Here is a 27,828-nt window from a genome sequence, read left to right as displayed (position 1 = left end):
GTCTGGAATTATAGCCTCCTACTAGCTGGCTGTCCTACTCTCATCAAGGCAGAACAGAATGAACCTCTTTATGAACCCCACCTCCCTGTCCCCAGAGCTCCCGGATCAGCTGTAAGAACAGTTTCTAAAAACCCACTGGTTGAAACTTTCCATTCTGCTTCATTTGGGTTGCTGCCTTAATGCCTAATAAGAAACTAAGTGGGAGGCTCGAAACAGGACAGAGCTTTCTTGAGATTTCTTGAAAGACCTGGCCAGAAGGGAAATATAGAGCGAAACAGTTTTTCTGGCAGAGTTTTTCTGCAATAAACTTCAGTTTCCCCTTCCAAACAACCCATTGACTGAGTCTTGGGCAAATTGTTTTTTTACAACATTCGCCTGTGACAGTTTACCTTTCCCAGTGCTGCCTATAATACAGGTCTAAGGGGATGGTTGCTGAGAAAGTACTTCCATAGGTTGAACCTTTGAGCTAAATATTGATGCCTCTCTTTTATTCCCATCTAGTACAGTCTGTACATTGATGCTTGGGTCAAGTTGTTTAGAAAACAGGAAATCACATCTCCTCCAGGAAGCTCGGAAGCAGCATGGCCTGGTGGAAAGGGCCCAGGTCTGGGAGTCAGAGGACCTCAAATGCTGTTGGCTGTGTGACCTTGGACAATTAACTTAGACTGCAAATCCCATGTGGGACAGGGACCGTGTCTGACGTGATTAATTTGTACCTACCCCAGCATTTAGAACAGTGCTTAACATACAGTAAGCACTTAGATGCCATAAAAAAAACCCTTCTTGATGGAGTTGCTTTAGAGTCTCCGTAGATAGGGGTAATTCAGGGGAGGGCAGAAAATTTGACTAATTGAATTGCTCCACTTGGTTCTGCCAAATATCTACCTCACCCATTGACCCCTGGATTGGGGCATCCTTGATTTCCACCTCAGGTCACAACTGATGTGTTTCAAATGATCGTCTCCTTAAGCAGATGGTTAACCCACCAGCCTGGGTTGGTGGAATCTACGAGCTGTACTTGGTATTATAAAAAAAGAGGGGAAAAGACACGGGGCTCGACGGAGAATTTAGCAAACAGAACCATGCGATTGAGCAGCTCACTGTGAAACTTCAAGCATTTCTGCCATTGGGTAGTAAAAATGTAGGCGACCGTCCAAGTTTATATTTGCAGTTTTCCTTGTAACTGGCTGTTTCATCCCAACTACTTGAGGCGAGTTGAAGCAATGGAGGAAAAATGACGAAAACACAGAGTTAACATTAATGGCAAAGAGTCGACAAAAATGCAGTTCAAATAGAAAAGGGGCCCCTATCGAAGGAAAATCCTTTCCTCTTTTTTTTTTTTATAACTGCTATAGAAAATTTTGCGGGAATATCAGGATTTCACTCCACCCTTTCTTGGCCTCTTCCTTGGAGATATCTGACTCTTCCGCTCCCCTCTCCCCACTAGCCCACATCCTTCAGTCCCTCCCTTTTCCTTTCTCCCTTTCCCGCCACCCAACCTCCACCCTCAAAATATTTGGGGGATTCCTAGTTTCCTGCCCCACTTACTAGCCAACATCTGTGGGTCCACAGTGACGCCCAGTGGGATCCCTCAAGAACGGCAGTCTACGACTTCATGCTAGTGACACACTTGGAGGAGGAGAATTATAAAGTAGGCAGTTACTTTTCTGCCAGAGAACAGAGGCTCTCGGCTGCAAAAGCCTCTGCCACTCCCTACTGATTTCTTCTCTCAAAATCAAAAAGTGATTTGAAAAAAAACCACCTTACTAACCCCGAGGAAAACAAATCAGAACTCTTCTTGTGAAGATGCTGAAACCCTCTTAAAATCCAAAAGTTTTAAAGAAGGCTATTTTTTTCTTCTCCTAGGTATTTTCTGAGGATCCGTTGATGACCAGTTTTTCAGGTAGGCTGTCTTCTGGCTCATGGCATTTTACTTTTCAGAAGGTTTTAGGCTTCTTGCATGTCAGAATTTTGGGTGGTTTGTTAGTGAAATGGTGACGATGCTGCTATCGTGTAGATTTTTGTTAAAATACCGATCCTTTGGGACTTAACAGACAGGTAGATTTTGGTGAGTGACACATTTCACAAGTGCTTCTTATTACTACAAAGCAGGGTCTAGAGTGTCTGGGCTGCAGAATATGGGGAATTTAGAAGGCAAGGTCTTCAGGAAGCTGGGGCATTGTAATTGCTGTTGCTCTCTTTTCCAAGGGAAAATTTTTTAACGTTAAGATTTTGAGCTAGTTGTAAGGAGAAACCGAATAGATAACCTTAGCTTGACTCTAATGTGTTGATGAAAAGGGAAATCAGTCTCTGAAAACAGTTTATTTCATTGTGTTAAGAGTATGGGCAGCTTTTTTTTCCCACTAGAATGAATACTATGCTGTGAGGACTTGGAGTATGTGGATAATTTTCTGAGAAGTAAAGAATGCTCAAGGGAGCGTTACGACTCTCCTCTGTTGAAAATTTGGAGATCGTGGTAATACACCTTCACGATGATCTCCACAGCTTGTATCTTGGTGGTTTTCATATTCAGCCAAAGCTGAAATTAATTTACAGATGGACTGTTTTCTTCTTCCTCTGTTGCTGCACGGTGACCAAGATGGGACAGACACTCCTTTCTATTCAAAGTGCATATCAATCAATTAATCAATCATATTTATTGAGCCCTGGTCTGCAGAACACTGTTCTGAGAGTAAAACAGAGTTGCTAGACACATTAATAATAATGATTTTGGTATTTGTTGAGCACTAACTATTTGCCAGGCACTGTTCTAAGGGCTGAGGTAGATAAAAGAGCATTGATTTCAACCCAGTCCCTGTCCCAGATAACACTCACAGTCTTAATCCCCTTTTTACAGATGAGGGACATTCCCTGCCCACAACAAGCTTACAGTCTAGAGGGGGAGACAGACATTACATCAATAAATCATTTATATTACATAATTTATCCTTGTTCATTTACATAAAAACACAGGGTCTCAAGATTCTACCCCCCCAGCGGTGAAATGGTTTGACCTATTTGATTTGCCATTGACTCAGTGTTACCTTTCTCACTGCAGGTTAGCCTAGAAAAAGATGTTAGATTTGAGCCCCACTCCTGCACGTTGGTCTCTGGCTAAAGGCAGAAAGCTAAACCCGAGTGTTGAGTCACAGGGGTTGGTGGCGAGTGTAACCTCCATGTCATGTAACAGTGGAAGTCCTTTCTACTCCTGGAGTTTCAGTGGCTGGGCTGCTTCTGGAGACTGCTCATGGCTGTAGGCTCCAAACAAGTTATTTAGTGTAACTGGTTTATGTGCAGTGTTTTGCTGAAATGTATCTGGAAGAGGTCCTTCCTAATGTGTTTTCAAAAAGAAGCTAAAATACAAATGACTCACTTGGCTGCAAAAGGAAAAGTGTTCTTCTGAGTCTGTGCCTATGAGTAAGTGATCTTTTAACTTTAAAATGTCAGTTCAGAATTCTGAGCCAGGCTTAGTATTTCATTTTGGCTAAAATAAAATGTTTTTGATCCATCTACAAATATTTTACTCTGACCTACAGTGAAACAATCTTTAATTGTGAAAAGGGGAATTATAAGACTCTAGGGGAATTCACGTATCTATGGCACATGCTCCAATTTGCCATACATCACTAAACATAATGAACTTAAATCATCATCATCAGTAGTCTTTTGAGCAGCTACTGTATTAGGTACTTTGAAAATACGCAAAAAGAGAAGGTCACGGTCTCTGTCCTCGAGAAGCTTGCAATAGTATGAGATATCCAGATGTGGGCGGTTCAATAGTTTATAGATAAAGCTAAACGGGAGGGCCAGAATACTGTCGGTAAAGTATTTTGTTGCCTCAGTGGGCAAGAGAATATCTCAGTCTTGAGAAGAAGGAAAATTGATGTACAGGAGATGGAGCTGCACAAAATGGAATTAAAGTAACTTTGGACATATGAGGTGAAGATTAGAGAGACTTTCATGTGGCGGGTACAAAGAGGCCTCATAGGTGTGAAACAGAAACACATAAGGTACTTATCATTTCATCTTAGTTGAATTAGCCACCTGTTTTACTGGGTTTATTCAACTATTAGGAAAAGCTGGTGGGAAAACCAGATTATTGTGCTGAAATTCAAAGCAAAACTGAGAGAACTATGAAAATAAATCAACTAAAGTGATGGACTCTCTGGTAAAATGATCATTTGGAAGCATTATTAGTTCTCACTTGAGCAGTTGGTTAGAAAGAGGTTGAGAAAAAGGATCGAAGAGAATGGAATTAGAAGATGATTACTGATTACATTGGGAGGAACATCAAACATTCCCATCCCCACTGACATAGAAGTCGCACCAGCCTTGGGTTAAAAGAAGACCGAGTCCCTCTCAAATATAAAGGCTATTCCCCCCATCTTTCCTGGAGGGGACATTAATGTCAAATCTAAATTAATGTACCTGCTAATCCACACCTAAAGTCCCCTACAGTCCAGAACTATTGGTGGGAAAAGAATGGTGCTCCATGGCTTGCCTAGTCATATACCTAAAATGTAAGCTTTCTAGTTCATATGCCTAAAATGTAAGCTTTCTATTTTGGATCAATCTCCCACAATCTGGGGAGGAGATGCAATTTAGAGAAGGGAAGGTAACTCAGATTCCAAAGATGACTCACTGTAAGCACCTTGAGGGTTTGGCTTCTCCTCTTCCAAAATGAGAAGCAGCGTGGCTCAGTGGAAAGAGCCTGGGCTTCGGAGTCAGAGGTCATGAGTTCGACTCCCGGCTCTGCCACTTGTCAGCTGTGTGACTGTGGGCAAGTCACTTTTAACTTCTCTGTGCCTCAGTTCCCTCATCTGTAAAATAGGGATGAAAAGTGGGACAACCTGATTACCCTCCCCCAGCGCTTAGAACAGTGCTCGGCACCTAGTAAGCGCTTAACAAATACCAACATCATCATCATCATCAAAATAAAAAGAATACTAAAATGAAATAAGGCCTAGAAAGAGCCTTTAGAGCCTCAGGTAAATGAAAGAAGCATTTAAATTATACTCTGAACCACTTATCAGCAACAGGACGGGGGGTGCTAAAGGAAGGGTCTGTGGCCTCCATTTTGAATTCCACCAATCCAACAATAAATCATATCACAGTCCTAAAGTTAACTGTTTGTACCATAAAGCCATGTGAGCAATCCATTGACATTTAAAGGAAATTTCTGAATAGCGTAATCCATATGAATCTAGAAGAGGTGAGTCAAGCTTTAATCTATTCTGGCTAGATCATCAAGAAAGAGTTATTTTTACATGGATGAGACAGTGGAGGGCACTATATACTCTGTTTACAGCAGTTAAATGGACCGTTCCTCCCATCATCTGATCCCTACTTTCTCTAGCCTTGACTTCTTTTCAAATTTATGGCAAAATGAACATGATTTGTAAAGAATCAGAATCTTTTTTCAAACCCATAGTGATGTCACTGGGGACCAAAGGTCCTCCTATTAAACTTAATTTTATTAAATTGTGGAATATGAGCCCAGAATTCTAGGTCTGAGGACCAGTAAATCAAACCTCAAATGTGCTTTGATTGAGTGAATGTGTATCTCATTTATTACATGTCAAACATAATTAGACTTAAAGATCTAATCCCTATCCTGAAGTAGATTAGAATTATTATGCCAGTGTAAACCAGACATACACGAAGCAAACATTTTTTTCTGAAACAGGGAGTGGGAGAGGGGGATTTCCATTCCAAGTATTTTACAGGCTTGGAGAGCATTTTCATTTTTACTCTTTAGAGGGAATTAAGAGTTTCAGGAGACATGAGAGTAAATTGCAAAGGGAGAGAGAACTAGAGGCTGCATTGAAGAATATGAGTGAAACAGTAATGAGGAGGTGAGTTAGGAAATGGAAAAAAGAGTAGGAATGAAAATGCAGATCTGTTGTAATAGCTCAAGGCTTGCAGATCCTAACTACTCACTCCTTCATTCAATAGTATTTATTGAGCACTTACTATGTGCAGAGCACTGTACTAAGCGCTTGGGATGTACAAATCAGTAACAGATAGAGACAGTCCCTGCGCTTTGACGGGCTTACAGTCTAATCACTCCTTCTCCAGCTACTCCTTCCCGTTGCTTCCGATCAATAATCATACTAATAATAACCGTGGCACTTGCTAAGTGCTATGTTCCCAACACCGTACGAAGCACTGTACTAAAGTATGTTGGCAGGAGAACAAGTAGTGAATCCTCATTTTACAGGTGAGGAAACTGAGGCACAGAGAATGACTTGACCAAGTTCACATAGTAGGCAAATGACAGAGCCAGGAATAGAACCCAAGTCCTCTGACTCTCGGCCTAGCGCTTTCCACTAGGCTATGCTGCTTCTCAAAAGATCAATAGTATTTATTGAGCACTTACCATGTTTAGAGACTATATTAAGCGCCTGACAGAATACAACAGAGTTGGTAGACCTGTTCCCCTGCCCACCAGGAGTTTACAGTCTAGATGGGGAGAGAGAAATTAAAATAAATTATGGATAAGAACATAAGTGCTGTGGGACTGAGTGTGGGGTGATTATCAAGTGCTTAAAGGGTACTGATCCAAGTGCAAAGGTAACAGAGGAGGGAAAAGAAGCAGAAGCCTGTACTTCAGGCGAGGAGGTCAGTGATACGTCCGAAGGGTTACTTAAAGGCCAATGTTAAAATAATTTTAATCGCAAGGCAAAAACTGAGAAAACAACCCAAATCTTAAAGAGCAAATTTTAGCGTCTTGTAAATCATGCCTCCTACCAGAATCTCACCTAAAAGGTATTCAGGATTGCTGGGATGACATGGTTGGCAACTGGCATTTTAAAGTCTCAAAGAAACCTCTGCATTTTCAGAGTTAAACCGTAGGGGAAGAGTAGGTGAAGGAGGGAAATTGACCTTTAAATTGCAGTAGAGAAGCAGCATGGCTCAGTGGAAAGAGCCCGGGCTTGGGTGTCAGAGGTCATGAGCTTGAATCCCAGCTCCGCCACTTGTCAGCTTTGTGACTGTGAGTAAGTCACTTAACTTCTCTGAGCCTCAGTTACCTCCTCTGTAAAATGGGGATTAAGACTCTGAGCCCCACTTGGGACAACCTGATGACCCTGTATCTCCCCCAGCGCTTAGAACAGTGCTCTGCACATAGTAAGTGCTTAACAAACACCAACATTATAATTATTATTATTATTATCAATCAATGAATTGTATTTGTTGAGCGCTTACATTGTGCCAAGCACTGTACTAAGTGCTTGAGAGAGTACAATACAATAAAGTTAGTAAACATGATCCCTGACTTCAACAATCAGCCTCCTCACAGACCACCCTGTCTCCAGTCTCTCTCTTTCCCAGTCTGCATTTCCCTCTGCTGCCCACATTGTTTCTCTAAAATATCATTTTGACTAATTTGCCCCATTCCTTAAAAAATCTCCAATGGTCACCCATTCCTCTCCCATCAAGCACAAACTCCTGGCCATCGGCTTTAAGATATCAAATCATCCCTCTCCCCACTAGTTATCATCCCTCACCTATTCCTAAACTTACCTAATTCCTTCTCTCGAGCCAACCTACTCACTCTGCCTCATTTTCTTCTCTCTTGAACACCCTCCCGTCTACCTGGAAGTCCCTCCAGCTTCACACACGGCCAATGACTTCTCTCCCCTTCTTCACCGCCCTTCTTTAATCGCATCGCTTCCAGAAAGCCTTCCCTGATTAATTTCTCATTTCCCCTACTGCCATTTCAGCATTTCTGTAACCTCTAGGCACTTGGTTGGATTCCCACTCCTTTCCCCTCTTAGCACTTTCTCCCTATCTGTAATTTAATTTTAGTGTCTGTTTCCCCACTGTATTATAAACTCCTTGAGGTCAGGGCGCATTTCTGCTATGTCTACTATCTCTATTGTCCTCCCCCAAGAGCTTAGCAAAGAGTAAGAACTCATCAATAAATACTATTGATTGATTGACTGATTAACCCCTATATAATAATAATAATAATGTTGGTATTTGTTAAGCACTTACTATGTGCAGAGCACTGTTCTAAGCGCTGGGATAGATACAGGGTAATCAGGTTGTCCCACGTGAGGCTCACGGTAAATCCCCATTTTACAGATGAGGGAACCGAGACCCAGAGAAGTGAAGTGACTTGCCCACAGTCACACAGCTGACAAGTGGCAGAGTCGGGATTAGAACCCATGACCTCTGACTCCTAAACCCGGGCTCTTTCCACTGAGCCACGCTGCTTCTCCAATAATAATAATGATATTTGTTAAGTGCTTACTATGTGCAAAGCACTGTTCTAAGCACTGGCGGGGGGATACGAGGTGATCAGGTTGTCCCACGTGAGGCTCACAGTCTTAATTCCCATTTTACAGATGAGGTAACTGAGACACAGAGACGTTAAGTGATTGGCCAAAGTCACCCAGCTGACAAGCAGTGGAGCCGGGATTAGAACCCGTGACCTCTGACTCCCAAGCCCGGCTCTTTCCACTGAGCCACGCAGCGAGAATGCATGTTTCTTTAACGTGGTAAATTCAGCCAGTCTATGTCCCATTCCAGAGTTGCAGAGGGTATTTTAGTAACCTCAGGTGTCTCATCTGAAACTGCCTTCAAGGATGCTACCTAGCAAGCCCGGTCTCTGATCTACCGGGAAGTCAACAGAAGACACTTGTCTACTCATTTTGAAGTATCACCTGACACAATATTTTAGAGCAGTTCCTTTCTGAAGAGGGTTTGGGTCAAGAGCCCGTATATGGCAACCGATTTTCTAGAGTCTCTTGTCCGGCCCAGCCTAGCTTGAAAAGAAGTTCTGTAGTTGATCTGCTAATCTATTTATTTTCCAAGGGTCTTCTGTCAAGGAGCAGCACTGTGGCTTAATGGAAAGGGCATAAGGGCGTGGCTCAGTGGAAAGAGCCTGGGCTTGGCAGTCAGAAGTCATGGGTTCAAATCCTGGCTCTACCACTTGTCATCTGTGTGACTGTGGGCAAGTCACTTCACTTCTCTGGGCCTCAGTTACCTCATCTGTAAAAATGGGGATGAAGACTGTGAGCCTCACATGGGGCAACCTGATTCCCTGTATCTCCCCCAGCGCTTAGAACAGTGCTCTGCACATAGTAAGTGCTTAACAAATACCAACATTATTAGGAGCCAGAGGACCTAGGTTCTAATCCCCCTCTGCCACTTGTATAATGGGTGACCTTGGCCAAGTCACCCAACTTGTCTTTGACTCGGTTTTGCCAACTGTAAAATGGGAATTCAGTACCTAGAGTTGTGCGCTCCATGTGGGACAGGGATCATCCCTGACCTGATTAACTTGTATCGATCCCAGCACTTAGAACAGTGGTCGCTACATAGTAAGTGCTTAACAAATACCATGAAAAAAACGAACAGAATTTCAAGTATTAAATTCTGAATCTTCCACTAGTTTTATCTCAAAATATGAATTGAAGAGAGTTACTCGACTGGATCGTGAGCTCCTCGAGGGCAGAGATCATGTCTCCCAATTCTATTGTCTAAATTCCATTGATTGCTTGATTGTCTTTCTTCTTCTGTAAAATAGAAGTGTCACTCATTTCTCTCAGACAATTTTTACCAAGAGTCTAAGGAACTTCAGGTGAAAGATGTCCTTTTATAAGTTGCCCAGGAGGAACTGTTTGCAGGGTATCAAATACAGATATTCAATTATCTTCTTTTGCTAGAGGAAAATTTAGCAACGAATAATCCCCAACTTATTTTTTATGGTATTTGTTAAGTGCTTACTATATGACAGGCACTGTACTAAGCGCTGGGGAAGATACAAGTTAATCAGTTTGGACGCAATCCCTGTCCCACATGGGGCTTACAGTTTTAATCCTCATTTTACAGATGAAGTAACTGAGGCACAGAGAAGTGAAGTGAGTCCCCAAGGTCACACAGCGGACAAGTCGCAGAGCCGGGATTAGAACCCAGGTCTTTCTGACTTCCATACCCGGGCTCTATCCATCAGGCCACGCTGCTTCAACGTCCTCATCTACTAACATTTATGAGTGTTCACAAGTAGTAAAAATGACTGATCTGAAATGTGTCTCCCCCCTTCAGCCTCCCTGTCCTGCCCTCTGTCGAGCCAGCTAGAGAGGATGAAATGGCCAACAGACCCAAAGAGACACATGAGAGCATGTGGTATCCAAATGGAAGCCCCAGATGTCAATGAGCCGAGTGATATGATCTGTTTTCTTTTATTTTTCCAGAAGGAAATTAAATGGGACGTGGAGTTGCCGAGATGCTCCACCTCGGTCTTCTGCTCTGGGGGCTCCTGGCACCCCTCCATGCCCAGCAGTATCCTCAATATGTGAACAATATTGGGTTAGAACTTACCGACTCCAGGATTTCCGAAAGACGCAACTGTCCAGGTAATATGTTAATAAGGCGGAACTACATTCTCCAAATTAGGATTTCCCTGCCCATCATTCTTTATCCTCTGCTTTTGCTTCAGCTTTCTCCCCTTCTTCTCCCCTTGCACGACGACCAATCTCTCTCTCTCTTTCAGTTGAGCAAACTTCCAGGTCTGCGGATGTAATTCAACTCACCTAGTTATTAATATTGTGGTGTTTTGGGTATTAAAATGCTATCATTGAAATTGCAAAGGGAAGGTTCGGGAATTTGGTTTTGAAGGAGACTGAAATTTCAAATCATATGCTCAATGTTGTGCAGAGCAAACAACAGGCATTTCCTGTGCCTTCTAGGAATCTGTAGCCTCAGAGCTTATTCGTAAGACTCGAGAGGCAGCAAAAAAAAAAAAAAAATCACCTGGTGATGGAAAATGTACTAAACGGCTTCCACTAGCAGGGCCGATTGTTCCCCATCCAATGCTGAAGGATGAGGAGCTTTAATGGTATAAACGTACTGATATGAGAACCTGCCAGGAGGGAGAACAGTAGGGCAAGACCTGACCTAATTGAAGAGATGGAGTTTGAGAGGAAGCTCCGCAAAGGCTGATTTAAACATTTTTCCTCGTGAACTTCAGTCACCTGATCTTTACCCTCCTCTTCCCTGTGGAAAATGGCCTTAACTTTGAGAAGAAATTTTACCCTGGGAAGAGTGACTTGAACAGACTATTAAAATGAACCATTTAAAATGCTCCTTATAATGACGATTTCACAGTAGTCTTGAATATCTCATCTTGAGTAAACTCTGAAGAGTATTTCTAATTATCTGGGCGTAAATAAATGGAGGGTATGAAAAGAGCTTGTGCAATAACAACAATCCAAAAGCAAATAGAAAAATCCAATCTGATTATCTCACTTGTGTTTCCTTGAGGAGTGAGAAGAAGTAACACTCATGGATTCAAATATCCAGGGAGTGTTTAATAAACTAAAAATGACTGGCTGAATTGGCATAAAATGATGAGCTGGCAACGGTTTACAATGATTGTTGCCTGTCTTTATCCCAAAGGGACATTTTCTAGGGTCATGCTGGTTCTGAAAATGCTGATTCGCCTATTTGCCTGCCCTTTAAATCAAAATAAAAATCACAATAACAAACTCCCAACCCTGCAATAGAGAGCTTATGAAATTATGGATTAGCCTTCATTTTTGATAGATGAAAAAAGAACTGGCCCATGCCCAAAAAAGCAGCAAGAGCAAGCGTAATGAAAATCAGGCCACTAGTCTAAACATTTCCTAGACTCTGTCTCTCCTTTCTGTTTCTTCTGAGATTGCATTTCATGGAAGTTTGTGTTTGAAGGGAAAATCGAGTCTGTGTATTGCACACAGATGCTATGTTCATTCAATAGTATTTATTTATTGAGCGCTTACTATGTGCAGAGCACTGTACTAAGCGCTTGGGATGAACAAGTCGGCAACAGATAGAGACAGTCCCTGCCGTTTGACGGGCTTACGGTCTAATCGGGGGAGACGGACAGACAAGAACAATGGCACTAATGTTCTCTTGAATAGAAATAATAATTAGAACTAAAGGAGAGAAAATGTCTGGAAGATGGAAAAGATAGCACTGTTCTCCCCTTCTAGACTGTAAGTTTGTTTGGGGACAAGGAAAGAAAGTACATACCATCTCTGTCGTATTCTATTCACCTAAGCATTTTGTTCAGTGCTCGGCACAAGCAAGCGCTCAATAATTGCCACAGATTGGTGGATTGATTGTGAAGTAGAAGAGCAGTGCAAATAGCCTGTTTTCAACTGTGAATCTCTTTAAAAACCATTTGCCCGGCTTCTGTAACCTCGTAGACTCTTCCCTAAATTCCAAAACCTCAAGGCTCACTGTTCTCCGTTCCCATGCAGAAAAGACAGACTGCCCCATCAACGTGTACTTCGTCATCGACACGTCCGAAAGCGTCGCCATGCAGCCTCCCATCGAAAGTCTGGTGGATCACATCAAGGACTTTGTGATTCAGTTTACCAGCCAGCTGGAGAACGAGTTCTACCAGAACCAAGTGGCCATCAGCTGGCATTACGGAGGGCTGCACTTCTCCGACCTCGTAGAGATCTTCAGTCCACTGCCCAGCAACAAAGAGGCCTTCAGGAACAAGCTCTCGGGCGTCAAATATTTTGGCCGGGGCACATTCACAGATTGCGCTATCGCCAACATGACCGAGCAGGTGACGCAGAGCCAGGTGGCCGGAGTCAACTTCGCCGTGGTCATCACCGACGGCCACGTCACTGGCAGTCCCTGCGGAGGGATGAAGCTACAAGCCGAGCGGGCCCGAGATGCGGGGATCAAACTCTTCTCCGTGGCCGTCAACGAAAACCTATACGAGTCCGGCCTCCGGGAGATCGCCAACCTCCCTTATGAGCTTTACCGCAACAACTACACCACCCTGAAACGCGGCATTGACTACGACACCATTAACAAAATCATTCAGGTCATGGTAAGGAACCGCTCTTCTCTCTGTGGTTACCTGATCCTAGCTCACTCATCCACTGAGGGACAGTGTCTCTTTCTTGAAGAACTTAATACAGTGTTCTGCACACAGTAAGTCCTCAAAAAGTACGATCGATTGATTGATTGAAAACAAGAGACCTAGGAAAGCTGGAATAAAAGTTTTGTCGGTATTAGAAGTCAGTGAATACTTCACTGCAGGAATGTTCTGGGCAGGGGGTTGATCACCTATATCGTCAAAACTGCCCCCAAATGGGAAAACTCTGTTTCATGGGACCCTTAGCTATTTTGTTTTTGTCCACCAGTTAGATTAGGGGATGTGGGAGTTTTAGGTTTTGGTGAGGGCATCTTCAGGGGAAATATTTTGCCTCAACCAAAATGCTCCGGAAACAGAGAAGATGCTAAGCAGGCTTAGAGAAGTTTTTGTGTTGCTGTTTTTTGGGGTTTTTTTTCCTCCTACCAGCTTTTCCTTGAGAACAGTAGAATGAAGTTCCCCAAAATGGGCTTCTGCTCCTTTCATCAAAATACTCTCTTGGCAATCCTTCCATTCCCTCTCACCACCCTCCCTACTTTGAATGCACAAGATTAAAAAGAATTGAGTTTCCTCATTTCTATTCATTATACGGGTAGGGACTGGACATTTGTTGCCCAAAGCTAGTGGGAAACTAGAAGAGCTCTGAGGATGAGGATGACAGTGCTATGACCTGACAAAGGCAGAAAAGGAAGGAAGGAAAACAGTCACACGGAAAATTCTTTTTAAAGACATTTCCCACTTTCCTCAAGTGGGTTCTCCTCTGTAAGATATCCTGCTACGTTCCATGTTGTACTTGAAAATAGGAATGATCCTTGTCCAAACCCACTGAGGTTCCTACCGGATGCTTCAGAAAGCCAATGCCGCACGCATAGAAATCAGATGCTATCCAGGAAATCTGGGCCATTCAGAAAGGAGTAACTTCCTAGCTGATCAGGAGAGCAGCAATTTGTAACTCCAAGATGGTGGGTAATGCATAGTCTTAAGATGACCCTTTAGCCAAAATGTGATAAATTGCTGTATGAAAACTCGTTATTTTTATCTAACCTATTGTACTCTTTTAATGTCTTTTCCCACAGAAACATGAAGCATACGGAGAGGTGAGTTATTCTTTTCTATGTGCCCTTTGACGGCAACTTACTGTGAAACAAATACAGTTTTACCTTGGTTATCTACATGTCCCAGCTGCTCCTTGCAGTTTCCATATGCCTTTAGGCTCTCTTTAATTATTGTTCAACATCTGTTGACACTACAGTGCTTCAGGGCTATACAAAACTCAACGAGATACAGATTTTACCCTGCAAGATACACATTATAAATTCAAGAGATAGGTAAAGCACAAGCCCTGGGGGAAGGAAAGAAAGTGAGTGCCACCAGAAGTGAAGAAACAATGGGATTCAGTGTGGAAGATTTTTCTACCTTGAATTATTGTGCAGCAATTCTCTGAATTGTGACATAGAATTCTCCTAAGATGTGCAGTTGGAGAGTGCATATGTTTATATCCTCAATTATCTGTGCCCTAGAGTTGGCATGGGATTTAGGAATATTTTAGAATTTTCACAAAGGTCCGGAATACTTCCTTCTCAACCACTTTTCCCCCCTCAAATGCTTTTACCCAGAGCTTAACTGGTAAATGAAAAAGGGGCCAGGACTTAATTGATTCTGTCATTTGGCATTTAAAATTTGTAATGACTTCAAATGCCACACAGATTAAGTGCAGTTAAGAGGGCAACCAACTTGTACAATGTGGTACAAGGGTTAGATGTTGTCAAATGTGAACTGTAGATTTTTATTTCAATTTCAGTTAATGAAATGACATTTCAAAATCTTCCGGGCTAGTTCAGTGGCTAACTCAGTGTAAACACGCCAGCACTATCAAAGTCAGTTCCTGAAGGGCTTTACTCCTGACAAGCACATGTCCACATTAACCGCTGCTTTGACTTCATCAGCAGACAAATAGTCATTTCTTGTGAACCAGAGAATCGGACTCTAGTTAACATCCCAGAGAAAAATAGCTATAAAAGTGTGACCTTAGCTCAACAATAAAACATTATACAATACTTTCACATAAGGTTCCAAGTGCTCTTTAGCTAAAGAATTTGCTAAAAAATGCTTAATACTGCGTCACCAACAGGGTTTAGTGGATAAAGCACGGGCCCGGGAGTCAGAAGGGCCTGGGTTCTAATCCCACTCCACCTGTCTGCTGTGTGATCTTGGGCAAGTCACTCAATTTATCTACACCTTAGTTACCTCATCTGTAAAAATGGGGATTAAGATTGTGATCCCCATAAGGGACATGGACTGTGTCCAACCTGATTATCTTGCATCTACCCCAGTAATCAGTACGGTTCCTGATACATAGTAATCACTTAACAAATACCATTAAAAAAAATCACCGACTGTTTTCTGTAGGAGTAGCTTCTTGAGGAGTCTGGATTATGTTCTGTCATTTGCTGTAATCATTTAGTGCTTCCCCCCAGAGCTGACTCCATGTTAATTTGGTCCGTTTCAGTGTTACAAGCTGAGCTGTCTGGAAATCCCAGGACCCCCTGGACCGAAGGGCTACAGAGGACAGAAGGTAAGATGAATTAGGGTCACCAGAGCTGAAACTGTCATCATCTCTCGCGGAAATGTATACTGTATTCTCCTCGTGGACAGAAACTGCATCTATCAACTCTGTTGTGTGGTGCTTTCTCAGGTGCTTATAGCGTAGTCCTCTGCCCAGAGTGGGCATTCAATAAATTCCATTGATTAATTGATTGGGACTAAATTCAGACCCCTCTTTTGGGACCCCCATGGTCTTTCTTTAGAGTTTTTGCTCTGTGTCCCTGGCAGAAACCAAAATTAAAACTTTTATAATGGCTATTTTTTTCATATGATGTTTTAAAAACGGATGAACCAAGCTTCCATCCATTACTGGATAGAGCTACACAAATACGTTAATATCAGTAGATTAATGGTGTTCTTTCATCTACCAGTCAATTAATGGTATTGATTGAGAATTTAGGGTGTGAAGTGCAGTTGCAGTATATGATATATATTCCAAAATGCTGTAAATTTGGAGCACTGTCTTTTCCTGATAAGAAGTCTAATGAAATAAATACAAATAAATAAAAAATCTGGCTCCTGAGGAATCAGACCCATCAATATTCCATGTTTGTTACACTGTTGGGAAATAATAGAAGGAAAGAAAAAGCCTCTCAGTTAAATAAAAAATATGATATAAAGAATGGAAATTATCAGACAATTATCACATGTAATAATCTCTTTTGATGTCTGTCCCTGAATGCCTTGCCCATTCGTGGGCAGTTGCTAAACACCCAAAGATAGACAAGAAGGAAGCCAAAAGGAAAGAGAAAGTAGACTGAGGTAGAGAGAAGACAGAAGAGAAGCAGAGATAGAGAGAAGGGAGAAGCACCGTGGCTTAGTGGAAAGAGCAAGGGCTCAGGAGTCAGAGGATGTGGGTTCTAATCCTGGCTCTGCCACTTGTCTGCTGTGTTTCCTTGGGCAAGCCGCTTAACTTCACTGTGCCTCAGTTACCTCATCTGTAAAATGGGGATTAAGACTGTGAGCCCCACTTGAGGCAACCTGATTAGTTTGTACCTACCCCAATGCTTAGAACAGTGCTTGGCCCATATTAAGCGCTTAACACATACTATAATTATTGTTATTATTAGAAAGTGGACTAGAGAGGAGTGAGCATGGGAGGAAAAAGAATGAGAGCCCTAAGAGAAGGAGAGGAAATTAGGAGAGAGGGCCTAGAACTGGAGGGAAATGAAGCTGGACAGTGCAAGAAAGCAGAGATTGACAAACGAAGGTGTACTCTCCCAAGCTCTTAGTACAGTGTTCTGTACATAGTAAGTGCTCAAGAAATACCACTGATTGATTAAATAGAAAGTCAAGTCAGATAGTAGATTCAGTTCAATTCCTCGAGGAATGCAGCTAACAAAAAGTAGCAAGTGTTATGGACATGACCTTTTTAAAGTGTTAAAATTCAAGTGAGATTTTTCTCTAAACCAAGTAGCTTTATCCATGCAGCGATTTCAGATGTGTACAGTGCCTGGCACATAGTAAGCACTTAACAAATAAAAAAAAACGCAGGCAGCTTGGAAAATACCAGAAAAAAGGCTCTAAACCAATCCATGTATTTTTAATATATGGCACTAAATGGCTTCCTAGAGTAAACTGTGTCCAGCTTGCAGTTGTGAGTACCTTATGTAAAACTGTCCTTCAAGGTTCGTTCATTCATTCATTCTTCCATTTGTATTTATTGAGCGCTTACTGTGTGCACAGCACCATTCTAAGCACTTGGGAGAGAGTACAGAGAGTAACAATAAAGAGTCATATTCCCTGCCCACAACGAGCTTATAGTGGAAAAACTAGGGAAAGGGGACTTTGGAAAAGGAGGCTGGAACAAAATAAAAGGTAACGTGCTGTGAGGGTAAATGTGATAATATGAAAGTTATCAACTGATTTGAGATGCATTTATGCTCTTTTCTTTTATATGCTGATCTTCCACAATCAAACAAATTGTGGCCTGGATTAGTTCTCATGGAGAGAGAGCTTTCAGAACACATATCTTATCCTTCAAGTGTAGGTTTATTTCTGAACTGACTGGCCCCACCCAGAAACCACAAAACTTTCCCTCTGCTGATTTCCTAAATAGTTTCTGATTCATAGAAAAATTCTAAAAACAGGTCTTGCACTTCTGTTATCGTATCTTCCAAAAATAAGTCATTGTTTTTTCCATTTTCTTTTATTTTAGGGTGCAAAGGGTAACATGGGTGACCCAGGTGAACCTGGACAGAAAGGACGACAGGTGAGTCACTGAACTCCAGTTTTTAATACCCGTTTGCCAAACTAATGTTATCGTCTCTAGTATCTGGAATCTGTTGACTTCCTAAATATTGTCCATTGTTTCTCTTTCAGGGAGACCCAGGTATTGAAGGTCCAATTGGATTCCCAGGTCCAAAAGTAAGTACTGCAGACTTCCATCCACTAAGAAAATGTTAATCCCTAAGGATATTTTTGATCTGGGGTGTTGGCTGCTATTCTGACTGACACCTTTGGTAAAGAACTTCTCTATCCAAGTAACTGTGGAAGTACCAGTGCCTCTAGCCAAATATTGAGAGTTAGCAGATCTGAGATTCATGACCACTGATGTGCCTGGGCCTCAAACTGACATATCCAAAATATGTTAGCTTCAATTACAGTGGAAATTAAACACTCAGGATAACATGGTTTTTTTGGAAATTGATGAAGAAAAGTAGTTACTTTAAGTTACCTACCTGCCCTCCATTTAAAGCTTGTGATTGTCAGTCACTAGACTGTTAATTTGAAAATCCTATTACATGACATTTTTATTTATACTTTACTATTTTTTTCTCTCCCCACTACATGCTTCTGGATATGTTTCCCCTGCCATCTTGATCTTCCCCTTCCTCATCCCCTTGATCTTCCCCTTCCTCATCCCCTTGATCTCCCTCAGGGTAATATTCCGTGGTGTAACATTTTTCTTTAATTCCTTCTCAGGGTGTTCCTGGTTTGAAAGGAGAAAAGGTAAGTGATTCCTGGTTTTCTTTCTAACAACTAGGAATGAGACCATATTTACCCTTGGGGCACCTTCTCCAAATCCCTTATTCCAAAGGGGAGCCTAGTCATTAAAAATCTAACCATCTGTGAGGCTTTGGAGCCTTGTCCCCATGAAATATTTAACATTAGTAAGTGAAAAAGACTCCTAACTATGTCCCTTTTCTCTTTGTACAGGGTGAGTTCGGTGGAGACGGGAGAAAGGTAAGCTGACAAATGGATTTGTCTGGGCTTCTTATTCACCTGGGCCTTAATCTACACACTGATTTTTTTCCACTTTACAATTCCATGTATAGAATCTTATCCCAACTGAGTAACTTTTCTTCTCCTTTCGGTTACAGGGTGCTTATGGACTGGCTGGCAGAAATGGAACCGATGGCCAAAAGGTAAAAGGCATTCGAGTTTCACTGAATAACTGACCTTCTTATAAAAATCACTTTCCCCATTATTATGTTTGGAGGGATATTTTTCAATAAAATGCATCTACAAATTTACCTAGGAAATCTGAGCTTGGAAGAAGCTATTTATTCTTAGTGGAAACAAAAAGCTCCTCAAGGCCACCTCTACTAGGTCCCCTCACAGAGTTGAAAGCCGCTGTTACTTAGAATTTTTTTTTTCTTAATGCTAGAAAGAAACTTCCTATAAACCTCCTCATTTGTTTTCATGCTGTAAAATTCAGCTCTGGGGTCCTCAGCGGGGTGCTCTATTTACATAAGAGGTCTTTGGTTGGTTTACAAATTTCTCGGGGCATCAATCCCGAGGCAGAGGAGTTGAATTATGATCCAACGTGGCGTCTTCTCCCCTTGCCAATTGTATGATGCAATCTGACTCGTGGAGTCCCATGTGTGTCCTGGCTTCTATCCCTCCTTCTGTCCCGGGTATGGCAGTGGTGGCTGCCATGGCAGCATTAGTTCTCTGGACCTGGCCAGGAAAGCTCTGGCTGTGGAGGCCCAAACTGGGGTGTCCCCCCCCAACCCCAGACATAGAGGTCAGCTCTGGGGTCTCACGTCCCCCTTCCCTGATGCTCCCCAGAGTCGGAAAATCTGACGTCTTCATAGTTCGAAGTATGTGGATGTCAGAGCGGGAGGTGCTATAAATCACTCCTTTATGGGTCACTTTGAAGGATTTTACCTAATGACTTGTAGCGCAAAATTCATTCAGTTGTATTTAGTGAGCGCTTACTGTGTGCAATGCACTGTACGAAGCGCTTGGGAGGGTCCAGTACAACAACAAAATGTGCCAATCTGCCATAGAACCCAGCTCTGATCTCATTGTCATCTTTAACACCTCCAGAAGGGAGTTTTACACAGATCCTCAATATAAAAGCACATCAGGTGCTTCTGTATGCATGAAAGTGTTTCTGCAGGCAGGAGCATCATACTTACATAAACTATTTGCATTAACCATAAAGAGTCCATTTCTAATGCTCTAATGAGGAACTCGGGGGCTATGAAAACGTACCACAATATATACTCAGGAGGGCTTCCTTAGTCAGACACAGGCATTCACATAGAATATCTATAATAATTTTTTTTAAAAGAATCTAATTACACAAGGCGTCTGATTCTGTGAATTCACCATTCATCCTAAAATCAAAATGTGCATCCAGAATTATTATTTAAATGGCCCTGTGGTCTGTTGTTAGAGGTTCGCATGGCCGGCTAGCTGTGAGAAGACTGCCTTCAGAATAATAATCTCTCTAACTCGGCTCTCATTTCTTATGCTACTTCTCTAGGGCAAATTGGGACGCATTGGACCTCCTGGATGTAAGGGAGACCCTGGTGATAAGGTAACCCTGTTTTTGATTCTGCGGCCTAGTGCTAAGTCACTATAGATAGCAGTTCAATCCCTTGAAAAGGGATAGTAATTTAATTTATGGTTTTGAGGGAAGTGAATGGACCCACCAGCCGTCATTTCATCTCAGTTCTAAAATGTAATTTCCACACAATGCACGTTTCATGAGAGTATGATTCATTATGCTCATATCAAGTGTAGTTCAGTGCTTTGAGCACAGTAAGGACTCAATAGATATGACTGACTGACAAATTAACTTATTACTCTTACTGTGCTATGTATTTGGAACCCTAAAAATAATAAAATTTGTTTTATGATACCATGTCTATAGGAAATAAAGCTTCCTCCTTCAGGTTTCTGTGTGCTTCCATTTTTGTGAACTCTTTCTATACCATAAGCACTGGACAATTCTGAAAAAGGAAATTATTCCATTGAAATCCATTTCTTTGTTCTTTGCTAATTGTAGTATTCCTTATATAGATGGTTTCTTCCAAATTGGAGACTAAATGAGGAAGCTGGTAGTGTGGAAATGTTCTAGGTGAAGATTTGGGAATCCTGGGTCTAGCTTCAGCATGACCATTGAGCAAGTTACCTATCTCTCTATACCTTAATTTTCCCATTTATAAAATGGGAATAATCGTACTGCCCCTCTCTACATCAGAGTATGCTGGGGAGAAAAAGAGAGATATTATGTGAAAAAACTCTAAAGTTCATAGGAAGAAAGGCAGTGAAGCAATCCAAGGTTTTATTATTATTTATCAGTTTTTCGTGTTTTAAAGTTACTGACATTCTATTTGGTGCTTAGTAAACAGGCAACAGGAAAAATGATTTCCAAAATCGGGAAGCACATAAAGAAGGTTTCATTGGATGAGTGAACTGTATGGCCCTTTTTTACAGGGAGGAAATAATTGATTTTTCAGAAATTCAAGACAAGGAAGCATGGATTCCAAGGGGGAGGGGAGGGCTTACAAAGGAAGCACCCAATAGGATAGATAGATGTCATGAAAGATGTGAAGAGGACATGCCAATCATCAAAGTACATTATCAATTTGGCTGAGAGGTGGAGCTTTCAGCTACCTTCTCGGGCTGAATAAGGGCCAAAATTATAAAAGACTACCCTGAGGAGTTAAAGGTGAAGACTCCTTCAATTCGGGGGGCGGGTGGTTAAACCTCTGGTTACTCCCCCATATTGAGAGAATCCCTCCACCCCCAATTCAGAGCCCAGGAGGATCCTAAGGGAGACTACCTTTTTGGTTGATTTTTGGTTTTTTATGGTATTTGTTCAGCACTTATATGTGCTAGACATTGTAATAAGCCCTGGGGTGGATGCAAGCTAAGCAGATCAGACATAGTCCCTGTCCCACATGGGGCTCAGTCTTAACCCCCATGAGGTAACTGAGGCGCAGAGAAGTTGAGTGACATACCCAAAGTCACACAGGAGACAAGTGGCAGAGCCGGGATTAGAATTGACTTTGAAGAACTGACTCTGCCTACAGCGTGAAACCCCTACAGTTCTTAAACAGTTGGAGACATCCTCCCCAACCAGTTGGGACTGTTAATGACATTCAGGACTTCTCTGGCCAAAGCAGGATGTATGGTAATCCCACCAGGAAGAACTTGCTCTCCTGCTAGCACAGAACTTGATTGTAAAGAAAATGAAAGGGAACTGTGAGTTTGATCGTGTTGCTCACTATAATGAAAACCAGTAGGTAAGGTTATTTACACTAATCGTCAGATTAAAGCTGTGGATTTGATGTCTTTTTGTTCCTCTTCTCCATAGGGCCCTGATGGCTATCCAGGAAATGCAGGAAGTCCAGGAGAACCAGGAGACCCAGGTATTAAGGTATGTGATGCCAACTTAAATAAACAGATTCTGGATTCTTCCCCCACCCTATGGACTTTCGCATCCCTCACGTTCTCTTTGCATTCTCATACAGTGCAACAAGAAATGAAAGCCTTGTCCCAAGGTCCTACCCTGTGCACCAATTAGCCATTGAATTCATTCCAGTATGGCTTAGCAGAAAGAGCATGGGCTTGGGAGTCAGAGGTCATGAGTTCCAATCCTGCCTCTGCCACTTGTCAGCTGTGTGACTTTGGGCAGGTCACTTAACTTCTCTGGTCCTTAGTTACCTCAACTGTATAATGGGGATTAAGACTGTGACCCCCACATGGGATACCCTGACAACCTTGTGTCTACCCCGGCGCTTTGAACAGTGCTCGGCACATAGTAAGCACTTAACAAATACCATCATTATTATCATTATTATTATTATTCCCCAGATGAAAGAAATCATGATAGCAAGAGCTACATGAGGAAATCTAAAAGGTCATAATGAAAGGCTTAAGCTGGGATGCTTCTGAATTATCTTAAATATGTAGCTCCATAGATCATCTATATTGATTATGGCAGAAAATTAGAACCAGTCTCCTCAAGTGAAAATACTCTCTGATTAAGCTCATGCAACACTTACCTGTGACTATCATTTCTAGACAGTTTCAAGCAGCCGCCTCACTGAGCTGAGAGTAAGTTGGTTAAAAACAACTTCCTGAAGGATTAAAAGAGATCAATACTCTTTAAATCTCTTTCAGGGAGATCCGGGCCGTGCGGGACGTAGAGGACCCCCAGGAGAAGTAGGAGAAAAAGGAAACAGGGTAAGGACTTTCCTGGATTTCTTTTTGAATGCAGCCAAAGTAAAAACTAGCTTCGCTCTAGACTGTAAACTCCACGTGGGCAGGGAACCTGTCTACCAACTCTGTTGTACTGTACTCTCCCGTGTGCTTAGTTCAGTGCTCTGCACACAGTAAAAATTCAAGAAATACCACTGATTGATCCATATGCCATCTGAACTGACATGGCACAAACAACCTTTACTAAACTCACTGGCAGGGCTTCAATGCTCAGTCTGGAGAATTAACCCAATGAGCATGACAATGATTAATTGATTAACTGACATAACCAGTAACCAGCGGAAGTGCACATTCAGCACTCTTCCTCATCTATTCATTGAGCATCCAAGTATGCTGGACACTGTATACAAAAAAGAGGAAGCACACATGATTCCTGCCCTTAATTAACTTATGATTCAATGGGGAAGACCCACAATGGCCATGATCTTATATCCCATTTTACACCAGAATAGATACACATTTTTAACTGAAGCTGCTCTCTGTTGTTTGGGAGAAGGGAACAACAGGGAGCTGGTAACGGTAGCTGCTTCAGTTAACATTTATATTTGTTAAAAAACCAAAAACCACTAATCAAGTTAGAGAATAAAAGTTGAACAGTTTTAGCTTGCAGAACTATTTGGAAAAACCCAAGGTTGAAGCTACTTTTCTTGTGTGTGGTTTGTTTGGTAAAACTATTAACGAAATAAACATTCCTTTCAAATTCCTTTTTTTTTTGTGGGAATGCAGGTTTCTGTCTAGTTAAAGAAATGTGTTTATTTTCTGTGAAAACATATTCTTGAAACAATGTTTAAAATTAAATGAGAGGAATATCACACAACGATAAATTAAGAAAAGGGATTAAAAAATAATGCATGGCAACAACCCAGGATCATTGCCCACGAAAGCTGTGAATTCCTCTGATTTATTGGAACACCTGCTGTGCCAATTGAGATAGGGAATGTTCCCCACAGGAAAGGTGGGGTCATTAATCAATGTCCTAGTCTGGGCAAACAGGGCTTCCTGCCTCTGATTTGGGGTTCTACTATCTCATTGGAGGTAACTCAGCACCAGAGCATCTGTAGGTGTTGAGCTGACAAGCTTCAATGCCTTAAGCACATCTTGGACTGCTCTCTGTCAGGCTGGGTCTGATTTTATTTTCTCTCCCCTTCACAGGGATACAAAGGCAATAGTGGAGCTCCGGGAAGTCCTGGCCTCAAAGGAGCCAAAGGAGGCCCTGGGCCCGTTGGACCTAAAGGAGAACCGGTAAATTCATGACCACTTTCTTGAGACCTCTGGGAAGATGAGTATGGTACTAAGCAATATTGATAATATTTTCATCCATCATCTCCATCCTTTCATCCTCCCCATTTTCTGCCCCCAGTAAATACAAAAAGAGTACTTCACTGGGAGTGAGGAAAACAGCATCCCTGTCCTTGGCTCAATTTCTCTCTCACTACCTGATCTTGGACGAGTCTTCCCATGGGTGCTTCAATTTCCTTAGCCAAAAAGTTATAAAGGGCAAATTCTCACTTCAGAGAGAGTGTGGTGAGAATTCATTCACATGTTAACGTCGTCAAACCATTCTGAGCTACTCAGAAGGAGGTGGTTTTGTATGATATTACTTTTGTGGGAAAAAGTGAAACAAGGCATTGAAAAAAATGCCATCTTCTACTTAGTATTCAGACTCTCTTTACCTTTCTCAGATGTAGTAGGAGCACATTGGAAGTCAAAGAATTTTTCTGTCCATTATGCAGGTCTTTGGGACTAAAGAAAAGTTAGCTGGTTAGGGCTACAACATGGAGTTTTCCCAGCCAGGCTCCTACTTTACTTGAGCTGAAGTTATGCCACCTCCTGACGAGTGACTGAAAAGGACACTTGGCTCATCAATCCTATTTTGTTTCTTTATCTAGGGCCGTCGAGGGGATACTGGAGTCAAAGGTAGCCCAGGCAGTGATGGAGCCAAAGGAGAAAAGGTGAGTTAACCTGGGCAACATTTCAGTGAGCAGAAAGAGAAGTAATAGGGCAACTCTGACATTGCCCATTCATGCTGTATTTGCTAAAGCCACTTAATCCCCACTTCTACTACATAGAGGGAAATACTTCCTGTACCTAAGTCTCCACTTGAGCTTAGAAAAAACAGGGAAATAGCATGACCTAGTGGATAGAAAACGAGCCTGGAAGTCAGAGGACATGGATTCCAACCCCAGCTCCTCCGCATGTCCGCTGTGTGTCCTTGGGCGAGTCGTTTAACTTCTCTATGTCTCAGTTACCTCATATGTAAAATGAGAATTAAGACTGTGAGACCCATGTGGGACATGGACTGAGTCCGACCTGATTAGCTGGTATCTACCCCAGTGCTCAATACAGTGCTTGGTACCTAGTAAACGTTTAACACAAATCATTAAAAAACATCACAGACACAATACTGTCAACTGGCATTTGCCCCACCAAAATATAATATCTCCTGCTGTTCCCACCCTCTGGCACAGGTCACCTAGGGCCTTTTGCCAGAAGTAAGCAGGAAATGGAACTGATCAGAAGAAAGGGGAGGGAGTTTGATTATGCCAGGCTGGAGGGAGAGGGGAAGGTTGCTCTTGGGTTATTGCCCATATTAACAACTAACGTAGAAGAAAGGTCAGAGAGAGTAAAAGGATTGCTCTCATCCATGAGGACGGATCTCTAGGTGGAAGACTTCCTGTTGCCACTTGTCTGACCCTGACGTGGCACTGGTTCTTTAGGTGTTCGTTTCTTACATTTTTTCCAAAGCCCTAGAAATCCCATAGCTGCTAATTCCCTTCCTCTGCTCCTCTCACGTGGCAACAGAACGTTAACGTCTAGGCTGACAGCTTCTTTTTACCCCCATAAACTCAAGTCTGGGAAAGAGATCAGGAGCAAGTGTCCTTTACTGAGTCGTCTAATTTGTCGATGGGCTGTTTATTTCCTAACAGGGAGACATCGGCCAAGAGGGGCCAAGAGGACTACCAGGTGAAGTTGGAAACAAAGGAGCAAAGGTAAGCAAGCCCCGAAAGCCTTTGATCCCAAGTCAACCTTAATTTTCTTTTGCAATAGGTGTGATTTCCAGGGTTGTTTTTCCAAATACCTGTTCTCCCTCTTACTTACACTGGGAGCCCCATGTGGGATAGGGACTGTGTCTGATCTGATTTTCTTTTATCTTCCCCAGGGCTTAGCAAAGTGCTTGGCACAAAGTAAGAACTTAACAAATATCACAATCATTATTACTAGTAGTCTGGTGAAGGTGACATTCCCCAGCTGCAGTGCCCAGTGAAGTGGGGAGAGTACGGGGGGCCGTGGCCTGAGCTTCCCTGATCATGGAGGTGGGGTCTCCAGAGAGGAACACCGAGTCCATGTAGACAGGGAATCTCCCACAGCTTTCTGATCACAGCAGGCCCGTCCTTCTCCTTGGAGACAGAAGTAGTGGGACAGAAGCACCAGGCTCTGCCTTTCTGACTCATGACACTGGAGACCAGTGGGGCTTGTTAAGTGGTCTGGGGACGAAGCTTCTCTCCAAGCTTGAGGGTCATTGTAGTACTCTTGCTCACATCCTGCCTTTGTCCTGGAATGCCCTCCTTTTTCATATCTGACAGACAATTACTCTCCCCACCTTCAAAGCTTTATTGAAGGCGCATCTCTTCCAAGGGGCCTTCCCTAACTAAGCCCTCATTTCTTTTCTCCCACTCCCTTCTGCGTCACCCTGACTTGCTCCCTTTATTCACCCCCCCCAGCCCCTCAGCACTTTACGTATCTTCAATTTATTTATATTAATATCTGTCTCCCTTAAGCACTCATTTCCTTTTCTCCCACCCCCATCTGCGTCACCCTGACTTACTCCCTTTATTCACCCCTCCCTCAGCCCCTTAGCTCTTATGTACTCATCTTTAATTTATTTATATTAATATCTGTCTCCCCCTCTAGACCGTAAGCCTGTTGTGAGCAGTTATCTTGTACTCTCCCAAGCACTTAGTAAAGTGCTCTGCACACGGTAAAAATTGAATAAATTGATTGATTGATTGATTGATTGGCTCTGCAGGCTCCACTGGAGCCAGTTTCCTGAATCAGTTGACTGCTCCCTGAGTTTCCACTTGTCATCGGAGCATCAGCCTCACTGACTGGTCTGGCTCATCCGAGTTCTCAGGGCCTTGAAAGGGAACAAAGGGCGAAGTCCAGACCTGAAGCGGTAATGCTTTTCCCGTCAACCAAAGGGGTGAGGGAGTCCACTTTAGGCTCTACCTGTTCATTTTGAGAGTCAGGCCTGACTCCCAGGCCTGGGCTCTACCCACTAGACCACTAGGAAACGTGACTTCTAATTCTAGTGTCTTCTTCTAATTCGCTTCTCCGCCTTTTGGCTAAGATCAAGCGTAGTGTACTTTTCCAAATGCTTAGAGTGGTGCTGCGGCAGCAGCGTGGCTTAGTGGAAAGAGCCCGGGCTTGGGAGGCAGGGGGTCACGAGTGCTAATCCTGGATCCGCCACTTGTCTGCTGTGTGACTTTGGGCAAACCATTTTACTTCTCTGTGCCTCAGTTTCCTCATCTGTAAAATGGGAATGGAGACCGTGAGCCCCACATGGGACACCCTGATTACCGTGTATCTACCCGGCACTTAGAACAGTACTTGGCACATAGTAAGCGCTTAACAAATACCATCATCATCATCATCATCATTTGGATATCATAGTTCTGACCTCTTGATACATACAGAAGCAGCATGGCATAGTGGAAAGAGTACGGACCTGGAGGTCAGAGCACTTAGGTTCTAATCCCAGCTCCACCACTTTTCTTCTGTGTGATCCTGGGAAAATCACTTAACTTCTCTGTGCCTCACTTCCCTCATCTCCAAAATGGAGATTTAATACCTGTTCTACTGCCTACTCAGACTATGAG

At 42.6% G+C, this 27,828-nt stretch overlaps 1 protein-coding gene across 2 annotated transcripts in view; it reads left to right on the top strand.

Annotated features, from left to right (window-relative positions):
* The first annotated feature begins 1,670 nt into the window (after positions 1–1,670).
* The window catches only part of COL6A2 (collagen type VI alpha 2 chain), a 50,494-nt gene continuing 24,336 nt past the window's right edge, over positions 1,671–27,828 (top strand). For both annotated transcript variants that reach the window (XM_001514168.6, XM_007660992.4), the window contains exons 1-16: positions 1,671–1,903; positions 10,203–10,364; positions 12,252–12,838; positions 13,960–13,980; positions 15,393–15,458; positions 17,646–17,699; positions 17,810–17,854; positions 18,413–18,439; positions 18,647–18,673; positions 18,811–18,855; positions 20,205–20,258; positions 22,044–22,106; positions 22,853–22,915; positions 24,104–24,193; positions 24,841–24,903; positions 25,879–25,941. In XM_001514168.6, the coding sequence (XP_001514218.2) occupies positions 10,214–10,364; positions 12,252–12,838; positions 13,960–13,980; positions 15,393–15,458; positions 17,646–17,699; positions 17,810–17,854; positions 18,413–18,439; positions 18,647–18,673; positions 18,811–18,855; positions 20,205–20,258; positions 22,044–22,106; positions 22,853–22,915; positions 24,104–24,193; positions 24,841–24,903; positions 25,879–25,941 (1,419 nt within the window). In that variant the 5' untranslated portion in view covers positions 1,671–1,903; positions 10,203–10,213. The remainder of the gene's footprint in view (positions 1,904–10,202; positions 10,365–12,251; positions 12,839–13,959; positions 13,981–15,392; positions 15,459–17,645; positions 17,700–17,809; positions 17,855–18,412; positions 18,440–18,646; positions 18,674–18,810; positions 18,856–20,204; positions 20,259–22,043; positions 22,107–22,852; positions 22,916–24,103; positions 24,194–24,840; positions 24,904–25,878; positions 25,942–27,828) is intronic.

Source organism: Ornithorhynchus anatinus, chromosome 7, assembly GCF_004115215.2.
Source record: "Ornithorhynchus anatinus isolate Pmale09 chromosome 7, mOrnAna1.pri.v4, whole genome shotgun sequence".
Classification (NCBI taxonomy): Eukaryota; Metazoa; Chordata; class Mammalia; order Monotremata; family Ornithorhynchidae; genus Ornithorhynchus; species Ornithorhynchus anatinus.
This window is presented reverse-complemented; position numbering and strand designations above follow the sequence as displayed.